This window comes from Delphinapterus leucas, chromosome 1 (assembly GCF_059928025.1).
Source record: "Delphinapterus leucas isolate spDelLeu-1000000601 "Yukka" chromosome 1, BTC_Dleu_Yukka2, whole genome shotgun sequence".
NCBI lineage: Eukaryota > Metazoa > Chordata > Mammalia > Artiodactyla > Monodontidae > Delphinapterus > Delphinapterus leucas.
Window position 1 is genome coordinate 7,790,742 of NC_143129.1, and position 14,635 is coordinate 7,805,376.

At 45.6% G+C, this 14,635-nt stretch overlaps 1 protein-coding gene across 10 annotated transcripts in view; it reads right to left on the bottom strand.

Moving 5' to 3' along the window:
- Positions 1-14,635, bottom strand: part of CAMSAP2 (calmodulin regulated spectrin associated protein family member 2) — a 102,741-nt gene that overhangs the window by 36,354 nt on the left and 51,752 nt on the right. For all 10 annotated transcript variants that reach the window (XM_089906223.1, XM_089906240.1, XM_022562043.2 and 7 more), the window contains 2 exons: positions 9,823-9,984; positions 1,097-1,180 (listed from right to left, as the gene is read on the bottom strand). In XM_089906223.1, coding sequence (XP_089762349.1) covers positions 1,097-1,180; positions 9,823-9,984 — 246 coding nt within the window. The remainder of the gene's footprint in view (positions 1-1,096; positions 1,181-9,822; positions 9,985-14,635) is intronic.

The following is a 14,635-nucleotide window of genomic DNA, read 5'->3' on the forward strand; positions in this document are numbered from 1 at the left end:
AAACGAGGTTTCCATGGAAATCCTGTAACACAGGATGATGCTGAACCTTATTCCTGATTAGAGCCAGGAGCAAAATGGGGGGTGAGGGGGGCAGGATTAAATCCATCTCCAGGGCAAGGATTTCTACTACTAAAGGGAGGGAAAGAGCAAGGGGGGAAACTGGAGAGGGCTGGGGGACTCGAGGGACAAGGCGGGGGCAGAGCTGGGGGAAGCAGGGAAGCGGGTGCAGATCTCCACTGGGGAAGGTGGTCAACAAAGACAAGAATCAAGCCCAGGGAAACCACTGTGATCCCGAGCACCAGATTGAGACAGAAGTGTAGGTGGTCTCCACACAACTTGCCTGGCGAAGCTGGTGATGCACAAACCAGCTTTTTCCCTTTCCCTCCTCCGGTCTCCTCTCTTACAGAGTATCAGTAACTAGCAGCATTCGCCCAAAATGAACAGAAGTGCTGTATAATAATGAAGAGACTTAAAATAACCCAGATGGAAAATAAAGTCTCTGCATACGATAATTTCTTATACCTCAATTCAAATGCTAGACAACATGTTTAAAGGGCTCTCATTATAATATATTTTAAAAGATGTAGGAAATATACTTTAGGTCTTAGTATATAACAAACACAAACACACAAGTGTTTGTTCGGAGAAAAAAAACTCTAAAAGCCTGTTCAAGAAGTTTAAAGAATTAATCCGTGTTGTTTCTTCTTCCTTCACAAAATAACCATATGTACAACTCATAATTCCTGGAATGTAATTTTAGAGGCTGGTCTTACTACAAGTCATTATAAGGTTGATATATTGAAAAATGTTTTCCTGTTTCATATATTTTACCAAACAAAGACAAACCCATTATTTTTTGCCAAAAGAATGTCAGAAGCTGAGCTCTAGTCATTAACAAATTTTCCTAAACACCGTCATCCAATTAACCTTCATTTTGCACTGCTACTTACTTGGTATTTATGGAAAGGCTTTCTACGGTACAGTTAAGATCACCAAAAACTAATTTGATGAACACACTCTTAACGCTTCCCCAAACAGCACACACATATGAACACAGGGTCTCACAAAGGCGCCTTTTTTTCTTAAGAACATGTACCTTTTGGCCTCCTGAAGCTTCCACTGTGTGGTGGTCTTTCAATTTCTGTGTTTGTTCCATTATGTCTTTCAAATGTTCATTTACCTTAAAATATAAAAACATTAATTTGAATTTATAGTCAAATATAACAGTAAAATAACATGTACCTTAAAATGCCTGTGTTCAGATCTCTGATGTCAAATACCAGTACCATGCAAATGAACAGAATTTCATTTTCCCAACCAGAAAAAAGTATTTTACAGGTGTTCTGTTTGAAATTCTAAAATTCATGACTTTACCAAATACTTGTTGAGTACCTAGTACATGTCAGGTACTAGCTGGAGTGCTAGGGGGAAAAAAAGGTACTTGATAACTTCTGTTTTAATGCTTGGGAAACAATAAAACTTTTTTCAGTAAAAAGTTTACAATCTCTTTTAGAACTGCTAAGTGAAAATTATTTTCCTCAAAAACACTCGGAATCAAACAGTCTTTTTTTTTTTTCAAATGTATTCCTTATCTTTTATTCTTTTCTTTAAAATAAATTTATTTATTTATTTTTGGCTGCGTTGGGTCTTCGTTGCTGCACGTGGGCTTTCTCTAGTTGTGGCGAGCAGGGGCTACTCTTCATTGCGGTGAGCAGGCTTCTCATTGCAATGGCTTCTCTTGTTGCAGAGCACGGGCTCTAAGCGCCCAGGCTTCGGTAGTTGTGGCACGTGGGCTCAGTAGTTGTGGCTTGGGGGCTCTAGAGCGCTGGCTCGGTAGCTGTGGCGCGTAGTCTCAGTGGCTCCACGGCATGTAGGATCTCTGAGCCGGACCAGGGCTCGAACCCATGTCCCCTGCATTGGCAGGCGGATTCTTAACCACTGCGCCACCAGGGAAGCCCTGAATCAAATTCTTAGGCTGTGATCTCATAGGCATGTCCCTGGATCATGAGTAGGTTTTAGTGTGGTCATAAGGCCACAGTTAAAATACATGAAAAATTTTTGCATATGGGAACTTCTTAGGGAGAAGGTCTGATTTATCTATCAGATTGTTCAAACAACCCATAATTCAAGATGATTAAGAGACACTTGGTCTAGTGCAAAAGTATTTCTTCAGAATAGTCTAGACAAGTTTGGGCTCTGAGTCACTGATTTTAAGGTCAGTCCAGTAATAATAAGCAAATGTTCAAGTTAATTAATAATGGCATTCTGGAAACTCTGAATGGTATTATCAACCACTGTAACTCTAAACTAAATCAATAATTTTCTAACCTCTTGCTGCTTAAAATTCAGTTCAGTGCCTAAGAAAAAAAGACTGAAGAATTTGAATTTATGATAAATTTAACTAACAGTTACGATACACTCCGAGGCGTTAGAAGGAATTTAACCAACACACAGATTCATCTTGGGTTGTACTGCCAAGTAGGCTGCCGTGCTCTAAGATCTTAGGGCACCGACTTGGCAGTGTAAAACACTCTTCCGAAGAGACAGCAGAAGCAGAAGCGACCCGGCTCTGACTCAAAACCCCTACTCACAAACCACGATCTTAATAATTTCCTGATACCTGAGCCTTCGTTGCCAGCTGGAATAAAACCTACTTCACAAGAGGTTTGGAGACGATGCCTCTAAGACGGTCCCCAATGATCCCCTTGAGTGTGGGCAGGGCCTATAATTTGCTCCTACCCAACAGAATACAGCTAAAGGGATGGGATACCACTTTGGCGCTTATGTCTCGCACACTAAGCCCCACTCTCTCCTGCTGGCTTTGAGGAAGCACGCAGCCATCCCTCGAGCTGCCCTACAGAGAGGCCTGCATGGTAAGGAGCTGGGGGCAGCCTCCGGCCAGCAGCCAGTACGGAACCGAGGCTCTCCGCCCAACTGCTGGACCTAAGCCCTGCCAACAACCATGGGGGCTTGGAGTGGACCCTCCACACCCAAACTTTCCAATAAGACCCCAGGCCTGGGCAACACCTTGAGCCAACCTTGTGACAAACCCTGAAGATGGAGCATGCAGGTAAGCAAGGTCTGGATCCCTGACCCACAGAAACTGGTAATCCTGAGATGATTATAATAAGTGAGTAAATAACTGAGCTACCAGAAGTTTTAAGCAGTTAAGTTTGTGGTAATTATTACGGCAAAACAACTAATACAGAGAATAAAAGAGATAATGTATAAAATGTACCAAGTAAAGTGCATAATACAGAGCACAGACCCCATAAATAGAAACCACTACCATTACTTAGAAACGATACACCCCCAACGTAATTCCAGATAGTTACATGTCTGTAAGGGCCTTAACAAGTCCTACTCAAAATACTTTAAGCTGATGCAATGGCATAAATCATCCAAAATACCGAACTCATGATTATAAGAAAATTTTACACGTTGATAATTCATTAACTTTCTAATAGGGAAGCTACACGGAAAGTACAAGACCCGGTCACTTCAAGTTATTTAACCTACCTGGGTACACAAGACAGATAAATGAGATAATTAGCTTAGTAATTCTTAAGCCAGTTCCCAGATGCTGGTTAGAAAGTTCTAGCACTAAAGTTGAGTCATGACATTCTTTGCGCAACTCACGGATAAAAGTTAAAGATGTGTGTGTATCAGAGAGCCCATCATGACTTGGAGGCAGTTCACCACTGGAACGAGTGCTGAGGACCAGTGAACTAGAGAACATACAACGCACAGCCGGCGCTGGCATATGAATTAAAAATAAATGTGCTAAAACGTCACATGCATTTTTAAATATCCATTAATTTAAAAATGGACACTAGCTTTTATTTAATTTTTTTTCATTTAAAAATACAAAATAGTCATGTGTATCCTTGCCTTGATGTAAGTCTAAAAGTCAGTCAATACTTTTTCCTTCCTCCTGAATAATACAAAAACCGTAGAAAGGCTTTAATTCAAATCACCTCCTCTCACCCCTCATGTTACTTTAACCTAGCAACATAGTTCTTCCTTTTTAAGGGCCTCAGAATTAGGCACGATGATGATTTTTTAATAACACTTGCTTAGATTTACCCATGTGCACACCAACTCCCCTTTTTATCATTGCTTCCTACACCCCACCTCTTCCTCCAGGTTCCCCTTCTTTCTTCCTGAAGTACAACCTTTCAGCACTTCCTTCTGCAAAGGTCTGAATGATAAACCACCTCTGTCTGAACAAATCTCGATTACAACTTTGGTCCTGGGCGAAAGTACAGAACTCTAGGTTCATCGTTATTTTTCTTCGGCACTTTGATGATTTTGCTGCACTGTCTTCTGGCTCAACTATTACTGCTGAGATGTCTACTATCGCGTTCCTTTGAGAGAGACTGTCTTTTTATCTGTGGATTCTGCAGTTTCATTGCTATATATGTAGGCGTGGATTTATTTTAATTTCTCCTGCTTCCAACTCACGATGGTGCCTGAATTTGAACGTCTATGCCTTTCATCTATTGTAAAACATTTTCATCCATCGTCTCTTCAATTATTCTCTCCCCAGCCCACCCACTCCCTGTTAACTCCTTTTGGAATTCCAATCAGGCCTCTAGGCAAGTCTGTTAACCTCAGTGTCATATATCCCATCTCATCTCTCTGGGCTGATTCTGGGTAATTTCTTCTCGTTAATTAACTCCCCTCTTCAACTATGTCTAATCTTCTGTTTTTTATTTCAACGACTAAAATCTTCAATTCCTGAAGTTATATTTTATTCTTTTTCCAATATACCCTCCACGCTGCCTTATTCTTTCCTATGGCCTTTATTCCGTGTTTTATTTTCAGCCACTCAAGCATTTATTTTTGTCTTTTCAGGCTGCTCTCCTCTCTGCAGCTCTCAGCGTGTGGGCCTTGTTTGTCAGGTTTGCTGACTCTCCCGTGTACGTGACGGCATCTTCATCATTTCCTAAACGCTTGTCGTTGGTACTTTTGCATCTGCGAGAAGAGTATCCCTCCCCCACTGCTGGGGACTCCCACGGTTTGGGTGTAGAAGTGACCTTCAGAGCAACTTTACCTCTGCTGGTCTGCCAGGTGCCAGGAAGATACCACTGGCCTGGCACTGGGCTTTCTGGTCATCTGTCGCCCCCCCACCCCACGCTCAGTCCAGGAGGCCTCCTCCCCAGACCTGGAGGGAGACACAAAGTCAGCCCAAGACGACCCGACAGGCCGCATCTTCTCGCCAGGGGGTGGTTTAGGTGTGGGCCTGAGAACCACCCTCCTGGGGGAGACCTTCCGGGGGAAGGTTCCTTTGCTGACAGCAGCGCCCAGAAGACCCTACTCTCATCTTTGCTGGACATCGTTATGACTGCACGTGTGCGACCTCTGGAATCACCGCAGCCATCGTAAAACCATGCGTGGAAGTAGCCCCGTGGCAAAGCTGGGACCCCTGCATTACTGATGATACCAACACCGACAAGGCCCGCCTCCAGGGGGCACTTATGAGCAACGACATCGCGGCTGGTGTGCTCGTTTCCATTGAGGGCGCGAGCTCTTGGTGGGTCTACACAGAGGTCACGGTTCCAGCTTCCCGTAACCGGCAAAACCCACGGTCTCATCTGGCATCTAGCGGCTCTCGAGCCCCGGCAGAGGCTCCACGGCCCCTGAGAGGCCACCAAAGCCTGCAGCCCCGCTTTGTTTCTGGCACCCGACAGTTTCCTTTTCTGTCTCTGATGCTCAGCTCTGTAGCATAAACCTTTCCAACTGCATTTTATCAAACATGTCCAGGAGTTCGTAACAGGAAGGGCTACCGCTGAATGTGACACGCTGCCAAAATAACTAAAATGTTCTGTCCCGGCAACATGTGTTAAAGGCGTCATAACGTCCATGCATCTTGAAGCATTTTGACGGATTTACCAATTATGGGGGGGAGGGGTTGATAGGGCCCAAACTTGGGAAAGTTTATAACTTTTTCTGGGTTTTTGGTTTGGTCCTTTTTCTTAGCATTTTCTTTTCTTTCTTTTTTTTTTTTTAAAGTTAAAAAAGAAACACTTTCAAATTCAATATCAGGTAGTTGTAACTGATCTGTCAGTTTGGAAATATCTTCATGATTTTTTAAAAAGTCCTTATCTGATTCTCTCCGAAAAGCAAATTGGTCACACGTGAGCATTCTGAACCACTATTCCTTCACTTACTCATCCACACAGTCAACAGTGACTTACTGAACTCCGGACATTAAGAGGCTATAGGGACACAATGGTGCATCAATACAGTCTAGTCCCCGTCCTCATGGAACAAGGGAGACGGAACAAAAAAGGAAAAAAGGGTGAAAAACTCCCCCCCAACAAAAGCAATCTGTAAGGAGTGGTACAAATCAATAAAGAGGTGAGTAGAAAATCACGGGAGTGGGGAGACCTATCTTGGCAGGGACGCTGTCCCAGAGGTGGCCTCTGAAGCTGCAGCCACGACACAGAGAGGAGGATGAAACACAAGCAAAGGCCCTGTGGTGGGAAAGCCTGCGGTGTTTGAGGGAGTGAAAGAGAACAGTAAGGCTGGAGCCTGGTGAACCCAAGGGAGGCTACAGATGGAACTAGAGAGAGGTAGGGCCAAGTAACAGAAGGTTCCTGTATTCACAACTCTTGTGTACCTCTCCTGACTTAGCCATTACAATCTTGTCCTCTGTGATCTTGCTTTTTTTAAGTTTAAACTCATTTACAGTCAACAATGCTGATAACTATTCTAGCCACGTAATTCCCATTTTTCTATGGTAGCTTTTTTTTTTTTTTTTAATACTTGTATTATCCAGAAGAAAAGGCAACTAGGTCAGGATGAGGCAAAATAAGAGCCAGAAGAAGCGGTACGTACTCCACTGGAGAGCGGAAGGTGACGTCACACCCAGAGAAGAGACGCCGATGCACGCCGGGGCTGGTGGAACCAGCGAGAAAAAGCTACTCTGAGGTGCAGGTTCAATCAACTGGTTCCAATCATGACCTGAAAACTGAAGAGGGTGGACACGGCTGCCTAAAGGTGTTGGACATTCTGAATCAGGTGATCTCCTTATTTTCCGTAGACTCCCAAAGTTCTACAGTGCCGAGCCTGATTCTGTGGCTTAAACTCCCTCTTCGATGTATTAAACACCATCGCTTTGCCAAACACGGCACTAGTCCAGGCACTTAGCACTAAAAAAGAAAGATGAGCACAGTACTTGTCCTCATATCGATTATTCTAGTTTGTTCAAAGGATTAAACTCTGAAAAGTGCTATAAAGGAAACAGAGCATCACAGTACAAAATAAGACTTGCCAGGTGCCTACTTTAGACAGGCTGCGAGGAGAAAGCGCCATCCAAGCTGAGAAATGATAAGCGCAGAGGCACCGAGCCGCACAAAAGGCTGGGCGATGGGCCACCCAGGAACGGGAAGCATCGCGTCCAAGGGCCAGAGGTGATCCCCACAGCTGGGATGAAGGGAGGGAGGGAAGAAGAGGAACAGTGGCCCTGACCTGGGACGGAGGTGCACACAGGGGTCGGGCTGGGGGGTACTTTGTCGGCACTGGTCCACTTGACATTTTCAGTGTAAAATGTGAACTCAGCATGATCCGAGTGGCCTGAAAGCAACATCCTGGGGGTCCCGGCCCTGGTCCTGCTGAGGCAGCAGGTGTCACCCGGAGCTTCCCAGGGACACCGAGGAGAGCTCTGGACGCGACGGCAGGACCGGGAGGGCGAGCCGCTGAAGGAGGAGCGCGCCGAGTGCGGTCGGCCTGCGTGGCTCTGCCCTCAACCCGCGCGAGGCTGAGTGGCTGGACTCAAGCAGGGAGCTGCAGCCTCGGTGGCTTGAGGAGCAAAGGGGGCAGTCACCGGCGTGGCTGGGTACCAAGGAGCAGCCTGGCCGGAAGGACTCGTTCATGGAGGGGACCCCAACCCACACGGAAACTGCCACAGATCCTTGGCTGGCCTGCACTGTGCTAGCAGGAAGGGGTCCCGGAGCCCAGGGAGGGGACAACTGCTGGGACCCCGGCAGGGAGGTGGCGTGGCGCCCGGGCTTGGAGAACGCCTGGCGGTCCCGAGGCTTCACAAGGCTCACATGTGAATTCGAGACGCGGACATTAAAGCAGTCACTGGATTTGTCCGAACGGGAGCCTACAGCGGCCTCAGCAGCGGCTTCAGGGTGGGAGTGGGGGAGGGGATGGCGAGGTCCTGTGTGCAGAGAAACAGGGCCCGAGTTGGGTGGGGAAGCTTTGTTTACCAGGACGGGAGACAGCAGAGCAGCCTTATTCTTACGAGGATGACCCGACAGGGAGGGAGTCGGGTGATGGAGGAGCGTGAGTGTGGCCCACAGACCAGCGCTGGGACACTGCCAGGAGCGTCTCAGAAACGTAGACTCTCCACCCCAGCCCAGACCTACAAGCTCCCAGTAGATGCTTTTTTTTTTTTTTTTTTTGCGGTACGCGGGCCTCTCACTGTTGTGGCCTCTCCCATCGAGGAGCACAGGCTCCGGACGCGCGGGCTCAGCGGCCATGGCTCACGGGCCCAGCCGCTCCGCGGCATGTGGGATCTTCCCAGACCGGGGCACGAACCCGCGTCCCCTGCATCGGCAGGCGGACTCTCAACCACTGCACCACCAGGGAAGCCAAAGGTGAACATTTTTAATAGTGGGGGTGTGAGAGTGAGGGAAAAGAGTTAAACAAGAACGGAAGGTCTGCGGTGGGTCGTGAAGGTCACGTGGTTTCTGACGATGAGTGGGTCCAGGATAGGACCGTGATCCCTACAGCTAACGAGCGGAGGGCAGAGTGCCACATGGGCCTTTGACACTGACACTGATACTACGGACCACGATGGCAGACGCAGGAGTCTTCACACTTAGCTTCTTGTTACAAGCTCCATGCAAGCACTCAAGGGGGGGACACCTGAAGATGTAACTTCTTTTAAATCCGTTCAGGTCTGTCTTGCTCACAGATAAGGTTTGATTTTCTCTGGGGTTACAGTTGTAAACGAAAGAGAGTCAAGAGGAATTAACTATTCAAATTGGTAAAGGGAGCGATAAATCGACAACTGGAGCATCTTCAGAGCACAAATAAGTAATCACAGCTCTATAAAAATTTCCAAGAGGAGGAATCTACAATCTATATAGTCTTATGCAAGTCAGCCAAGCAAACCTAAAAATCATCTAGTTGGAAATGAGAAGCTTATTTCATTCCTGGACATAAAAAATACTTACTGAGCGCTTGCAACGTATAGTTAGTTCCCTACGTGGAGGGCTCTGAATTTTCTAATAATCTAATATGAACTAGATTAATCATTAAATGTAACTACAGATACTGTGGAATACATAAAATCTATTTCCATCATTTTAACAGTATATATATATTTTTAAGTCTAAAGGGAACGGGAAATTTCAAGTAAGATCGCACAGCTTTCGTTTTCACTTTGATTTCAAACAAAAAGAGTTAATGGAATCTGTCTTAGTCCGTTCAGGCTGCTACAACAAAAATACCACAGACTGGGTGGTCTGTAAGCAACAGAAATGTATTTCTCAGAGTTCTGGAGGCTGGGAAGTCCGAGATCAAGGCGCCAGCAGACTGTGTCTGGTGAGCCCGCTTTGTCACACGGCAGAAGCGGCGAGGGAGCTCTCTGGGGTCTCTTGATAAAGACAGTGGCACAGGTCCCACGCATGAGGGCCAGGCCCTCACGACCTAGCCACCTCCTGACACCACCACACTGGGGCTTATGACTTCAACATATGAACTGGGGGGCAGGGGGACACAAACATTCAGTGTGCAGCAGAGTGGGGATGTGTGATGTTTTCTGCTTCTGAGACTTTTTTTTTACCCGAGGGAGCATATCCCTACCTTATTTATCCAGTACATGACGGCATCCTCAATGTCATAGGGCAGGTCTGTGGCTTGGAAGAAAGCCGAGTACTGCTGAGCGCACGCGGCCACCTTCTCCACACTGACCATCTCCACGGTGTAAGCCATCATGAGGGTGTCCATCATGGCCAGGTGAGCGCTCTGGAAACAAACCGAGAACAACCGTCAGAAACTGCTGCTTATATCAGTTTACATATTAATAATATTTCCCTACGAACAGGAGCAGAACTCAAGGCTATGGAAGACGAGCCTTGGTGAGAAAGCACAAATGGTCCAGGCCGGAGGTGAGCTGACGGAACCCAAGTCATCTGTCACTCAGATACTTCCTGAGGATCTATGCTCAAGACACTCGTTGTCTCCTGCTCAGAGCACGCTCCTTTTCCTCGTGTCCTGCCTTCGAAAATGTCGCAATCATCGGCTCGGCAACGCAGCTTCAGACTTCAGAGCAGCCTCTGAGTAAGTGCTCTGCGCGCTCCTCTCCTCCACGTGGCAGAAATGTACACATGCTACTTGTAAGCTGTCTCTCAAGGCTACCCTCCTGGTCTGGTGGCCTCCGCTCCCATTCGGACACCACCATGTCTCTCCCCTGAACAAGGCAAAAATCCTGATTTTCCTGTGGCTCCAACTTCTTCCTCACGCTCTGCATCCGGCACAGGACTTCTAGTCTTTCCTTTGTGGCTGCTTTTTGGGAGGGTGGTGGTTTCAAACAGAAACGTTATATGGGGGGAGGGGGGGTGTTCCTTAACATTTCCCAACATTACAAAGTATCTAAAGTCGAAAGTACCCTCTCCCCCTCCTGTTTCCCAAGCAGCGTCTACGGTTTGGTACGTATTCTTACCAAAAATGTAATTTTGGTAAGAATTTACACTGCTTCCTATTCTTTGGCGTCACAAACAACGCTACAACCTTGTGTGTCTCCAGGGATGATTCTCCACCGTGGGGCTACTGGGCCCGAGAGCAACCTCATGCTAAGTTTTGATGAATAATCAATCACTTATCTGCTCTCTAGAAAGGCTGCAGCAACTTTCACATCCCCCAAGAATGTTAGCAAGGGTGCTTGTTTCCCCACACTGTTTGCCAACCTTAGACATCATTGCCTTTTTATGATCTGTATCGGTCTGAAGGTTAAAAACCCCACTCTTGTTCAGGCTTTGCATTTCTCTGATTGAGGACGGGCATCTTTTGTATGTTTGGCAATTATTGGTACTTTTCTCTTAGGTATGCTCACCTTTCTTTACTTCTTGATTTGTAAGGGCTCATTATTTATTAGGTACATGAGCTCTGGACCATTCAGGTCGCAAATACTTTTTCCTAGCCTGTCTTTGGACTTTCAACTTTATTCGGAATGTATTATGCGGCAGAGAAGTTCTAAGTATTTACTCGGTAAAACCTGTCAATCTTAACGTTCTCCTTCACGACTTTGGAATTTCTCCCAAGTTTACAAGAGGCTCCCCCCGCACACCCCCAAGAATAGAGAAATAGTATCCTCTACTTTTTCTGTTATTGATACTTTAAATCCACGTGGAATGTATTTTTGAAGATGTTATCAACTAGGGACTAGTTATTTTTCCACATCAGAGACGTCATCATATCAGAGACGTCATCATATCATGCTCCCCTAAAGTCTACCTCATCTTCTACATAATAAAGTCTAAGGCCCCTCCCTATCCATCCAGTTTTACAACCCGCATTTCCTTCCCCCAATCTACATTCCATTTAGAACAGCCTCAGAAGAGTGTTTGCTGCTCCCCAAACCTGTCGCCAGGCTTCAAGCTCCCATGCCCTCCCTGCTGTCGCCGCCTCACACTGCAGACTAAGTCCTGTTGTTGGTCTGACTGTCACCCTCTTTCCGACCCCCTTTCCAATCAAGATGGATCATTCTTCCTACAGAGTGGGTATACTATTTATACTTGCATGAAATTCTTTTCTTCTTTGAGTTTTATTGCGATGTAACTGAAATACCACGCTGTGTGAGTTGACAACAGGTTTAGTGCCATGTGCACTGAATTCTGACTTCATTATCTGAAGCAGGGCACGGAAAACAGCATCTGTAAGAAGCTCCCCGGATGAGGCTAACGAGAAGCTGGCTGAGGACCATAGACTGTCTGGCTGCAGGACAGGCACCATCTCCCTGGTGAGACAGCGAGACCCCAAGGGCAAGGGCACTGTCTGAGCATCTTCGCACTCCCTACACCTCACACGGTACCTGACAGCGAGCACGGGCTAAAGGAAGGAAAGGAGCTGGCCTACTGCTCACTGTAAAGGGCGAAGAGCTAGCTTGACTCTGGAGGCTGAGGAAGTGGGTTCTGACTTGGACGTGATGGACCAGCGTACTGAAAACTTAGCGGTGTTTACAGGAAGGCAGGTGCTCTGTCTGAAGCGGAATGCCTGATTACGGCAATCAGAAAACCAACGGTGACTCCAGGTGCTGTGCTGAGGGCTTTATTAACATACTAGCTCTTCCAGTTCCAATCTTTGCGGAAGTGAGGCTGGAGATAATATACATTTGTTACAACCCTTAAAGCTCTGAAGGAAGCATCGTTTATGTTTTTAATGTGAGGAAGCTGAAGCTCCAGAAATTAAATAGTTTGTCCAAACCCATGCGCTCCTCCTATTGTGTCGTGCGGTTGGCAGAAGCTAAGTCACGTACCAATAGTTAGGCAAGAAATACGTTCTGGAAATGGTAAACAGCCATCATATGCAAGAAAGAAAACTCAGCATCATTATTTGCACCTCAAGTCATGTTTTCACATTCTCCCTCTTGTTCAGGCGGCTACTGTCCAGAGAGAGACCCCAATTCCTTCTTCAGACTCAGAGTGGACACGGGATCAACCGCAGCGCGCCCTTCCACTCAGGTGATTTCTGTGTCCTCTCTCTATTCACTCGAGCCCTAGGGAGCGGGGTCCCGTCTTTCTCATCTTTGTTCCCAGCACAAGGTTTTGAGGGCAAAGTCTGAGTAATCAGTATTTACAGCATTACAAAGCATAACTCTTTTGAACAAAAATGTGGGAAAACATCTCAGGAGCTGTAAGACCATCCACCTCCTCTTCACTAAGACTCTTTTCCCTTGGCAATTTATTCTACAGGTACAATTTAAGAGAGAAAACGGAGCTGCAGGAATGAAACTGACCGTTACAGAATTGTATATAACAAGAAAGGAAGCAATGTTACAAGCAGAATTAGCAATTTATGCCATCCTAAGCTCTTTGACAACAGGGGAAAATGTGCACAATACAATGCTGAGTAGAAGAAACAACGCCATGCTATAACAACGCTCAAAATAAATACACACATATAAATGGGCAGACACAAGTGTATGTACGTATACACCTTGAATATACATATAATATATATATATATATAAAACAGGAAGGGAAAAGGAATAAATAAAAATAAAACTTACTTAGAAATGACCGTGTTATAATATGCAAAAAATACATATAAAATCTATAGTTTACTTCAAAACTTAGAGGATAGTAAACACTAAGTATAATTAGTAATACATTTTCAGAACAAAGCTCATCTCACTGATTACTTCACTTCCTAAATTTAAAAACAGACTTAAACAAATTCCACTACCGTGTTTACAGATATTTCCATAAGATGTTCACCCACTTTTAAACTGAGAACCTTCAAATTTTATTATGATTTTTTTTTACCCCTTAACTTTATGAGGTAGAAGTAAATTTAGAAATTATATATAACAGAAACTATATACATAATGAATCTAGAAAGCATCGACAGTGAAAACTAAGCTGTAGGCTACAATCAATCCATTTGGAACGATTTATGTCTCTAAATAAAATACACGCATTTAATTGTTTACCCAAAGCATTAAGGTCAGAATAACAATAACGGCAGCTAGCGCTGAGTGTTATGCTCCAGGCAATGTTTCCCGCATTTGTGTCAACTCACTTGATAACACAGCGCTGTGAGATGCACTCTTATTAAACCTGTTTTTTTTTTTTTTTTTAAACACCTTTATTGGGGTATAATTGCTTTACAATTGTGTGTTAGTTTCTGCTTTATAACAAAGTGAATCAGTTATACATATACATATGTTCCCATATGTCTTCCCTCTTGCGTCTCCCTCCCTCCCACTCTCCCTATCCCACCCCTCCAGGCTGTCACAAAGCACCGAGCTAATATCCCTGTGCCTTGCGGCTGCTTCCCCCTAGCTATCTACCTTACTACGTTTGTTAGTGTGTATATGTCCATGACTCTCTCTCACCCTGTCAAAGCTCACCCTTCCCCCTCCCCATATCCTCAAGTCCGTTCTCCAGTAGGTCTGCGTCTTTATTCCTGTCTTACCCCTAGGTTCTTCATGACATTTTTTTTTCCCCTTAAATTCCATATATATGCGTTAGCATACGGTATTTGTCTTTTTCTTTCTGACTTACTTCACTCTGTATGACAGACTCTAGGTCTATCCACCTCATTACAAATAGCTCAATTTCGTTTCTTTTTATGGCTGAGTAATATTCCATTGTATATATGTTTTACAGATGAGAGAACGGAGCCACCCGTCCGAGGTTACAGAGCCAGGAGGCGCGGAGCTCACAGGGCCCAGCAGCAGCCTGCAGACCCCAGCGCTGGGCGCCGCGGAGGCAGTGCAGAGCCCGCCACCCAGGAGCAGCAGCAGAAAGGCTAGTGGGGAAGGAAAGCAGGAAAGTTCCCTGCATTTTAGTGAAAAAGGCAAGGACAAGGAGGCCCGGGAACTCACTGAGGCCTCTACTAGCTTCTAGATCTGGGTTACAGGTTACACTTTGTTATCTCCGACCAGTGGAGTCTA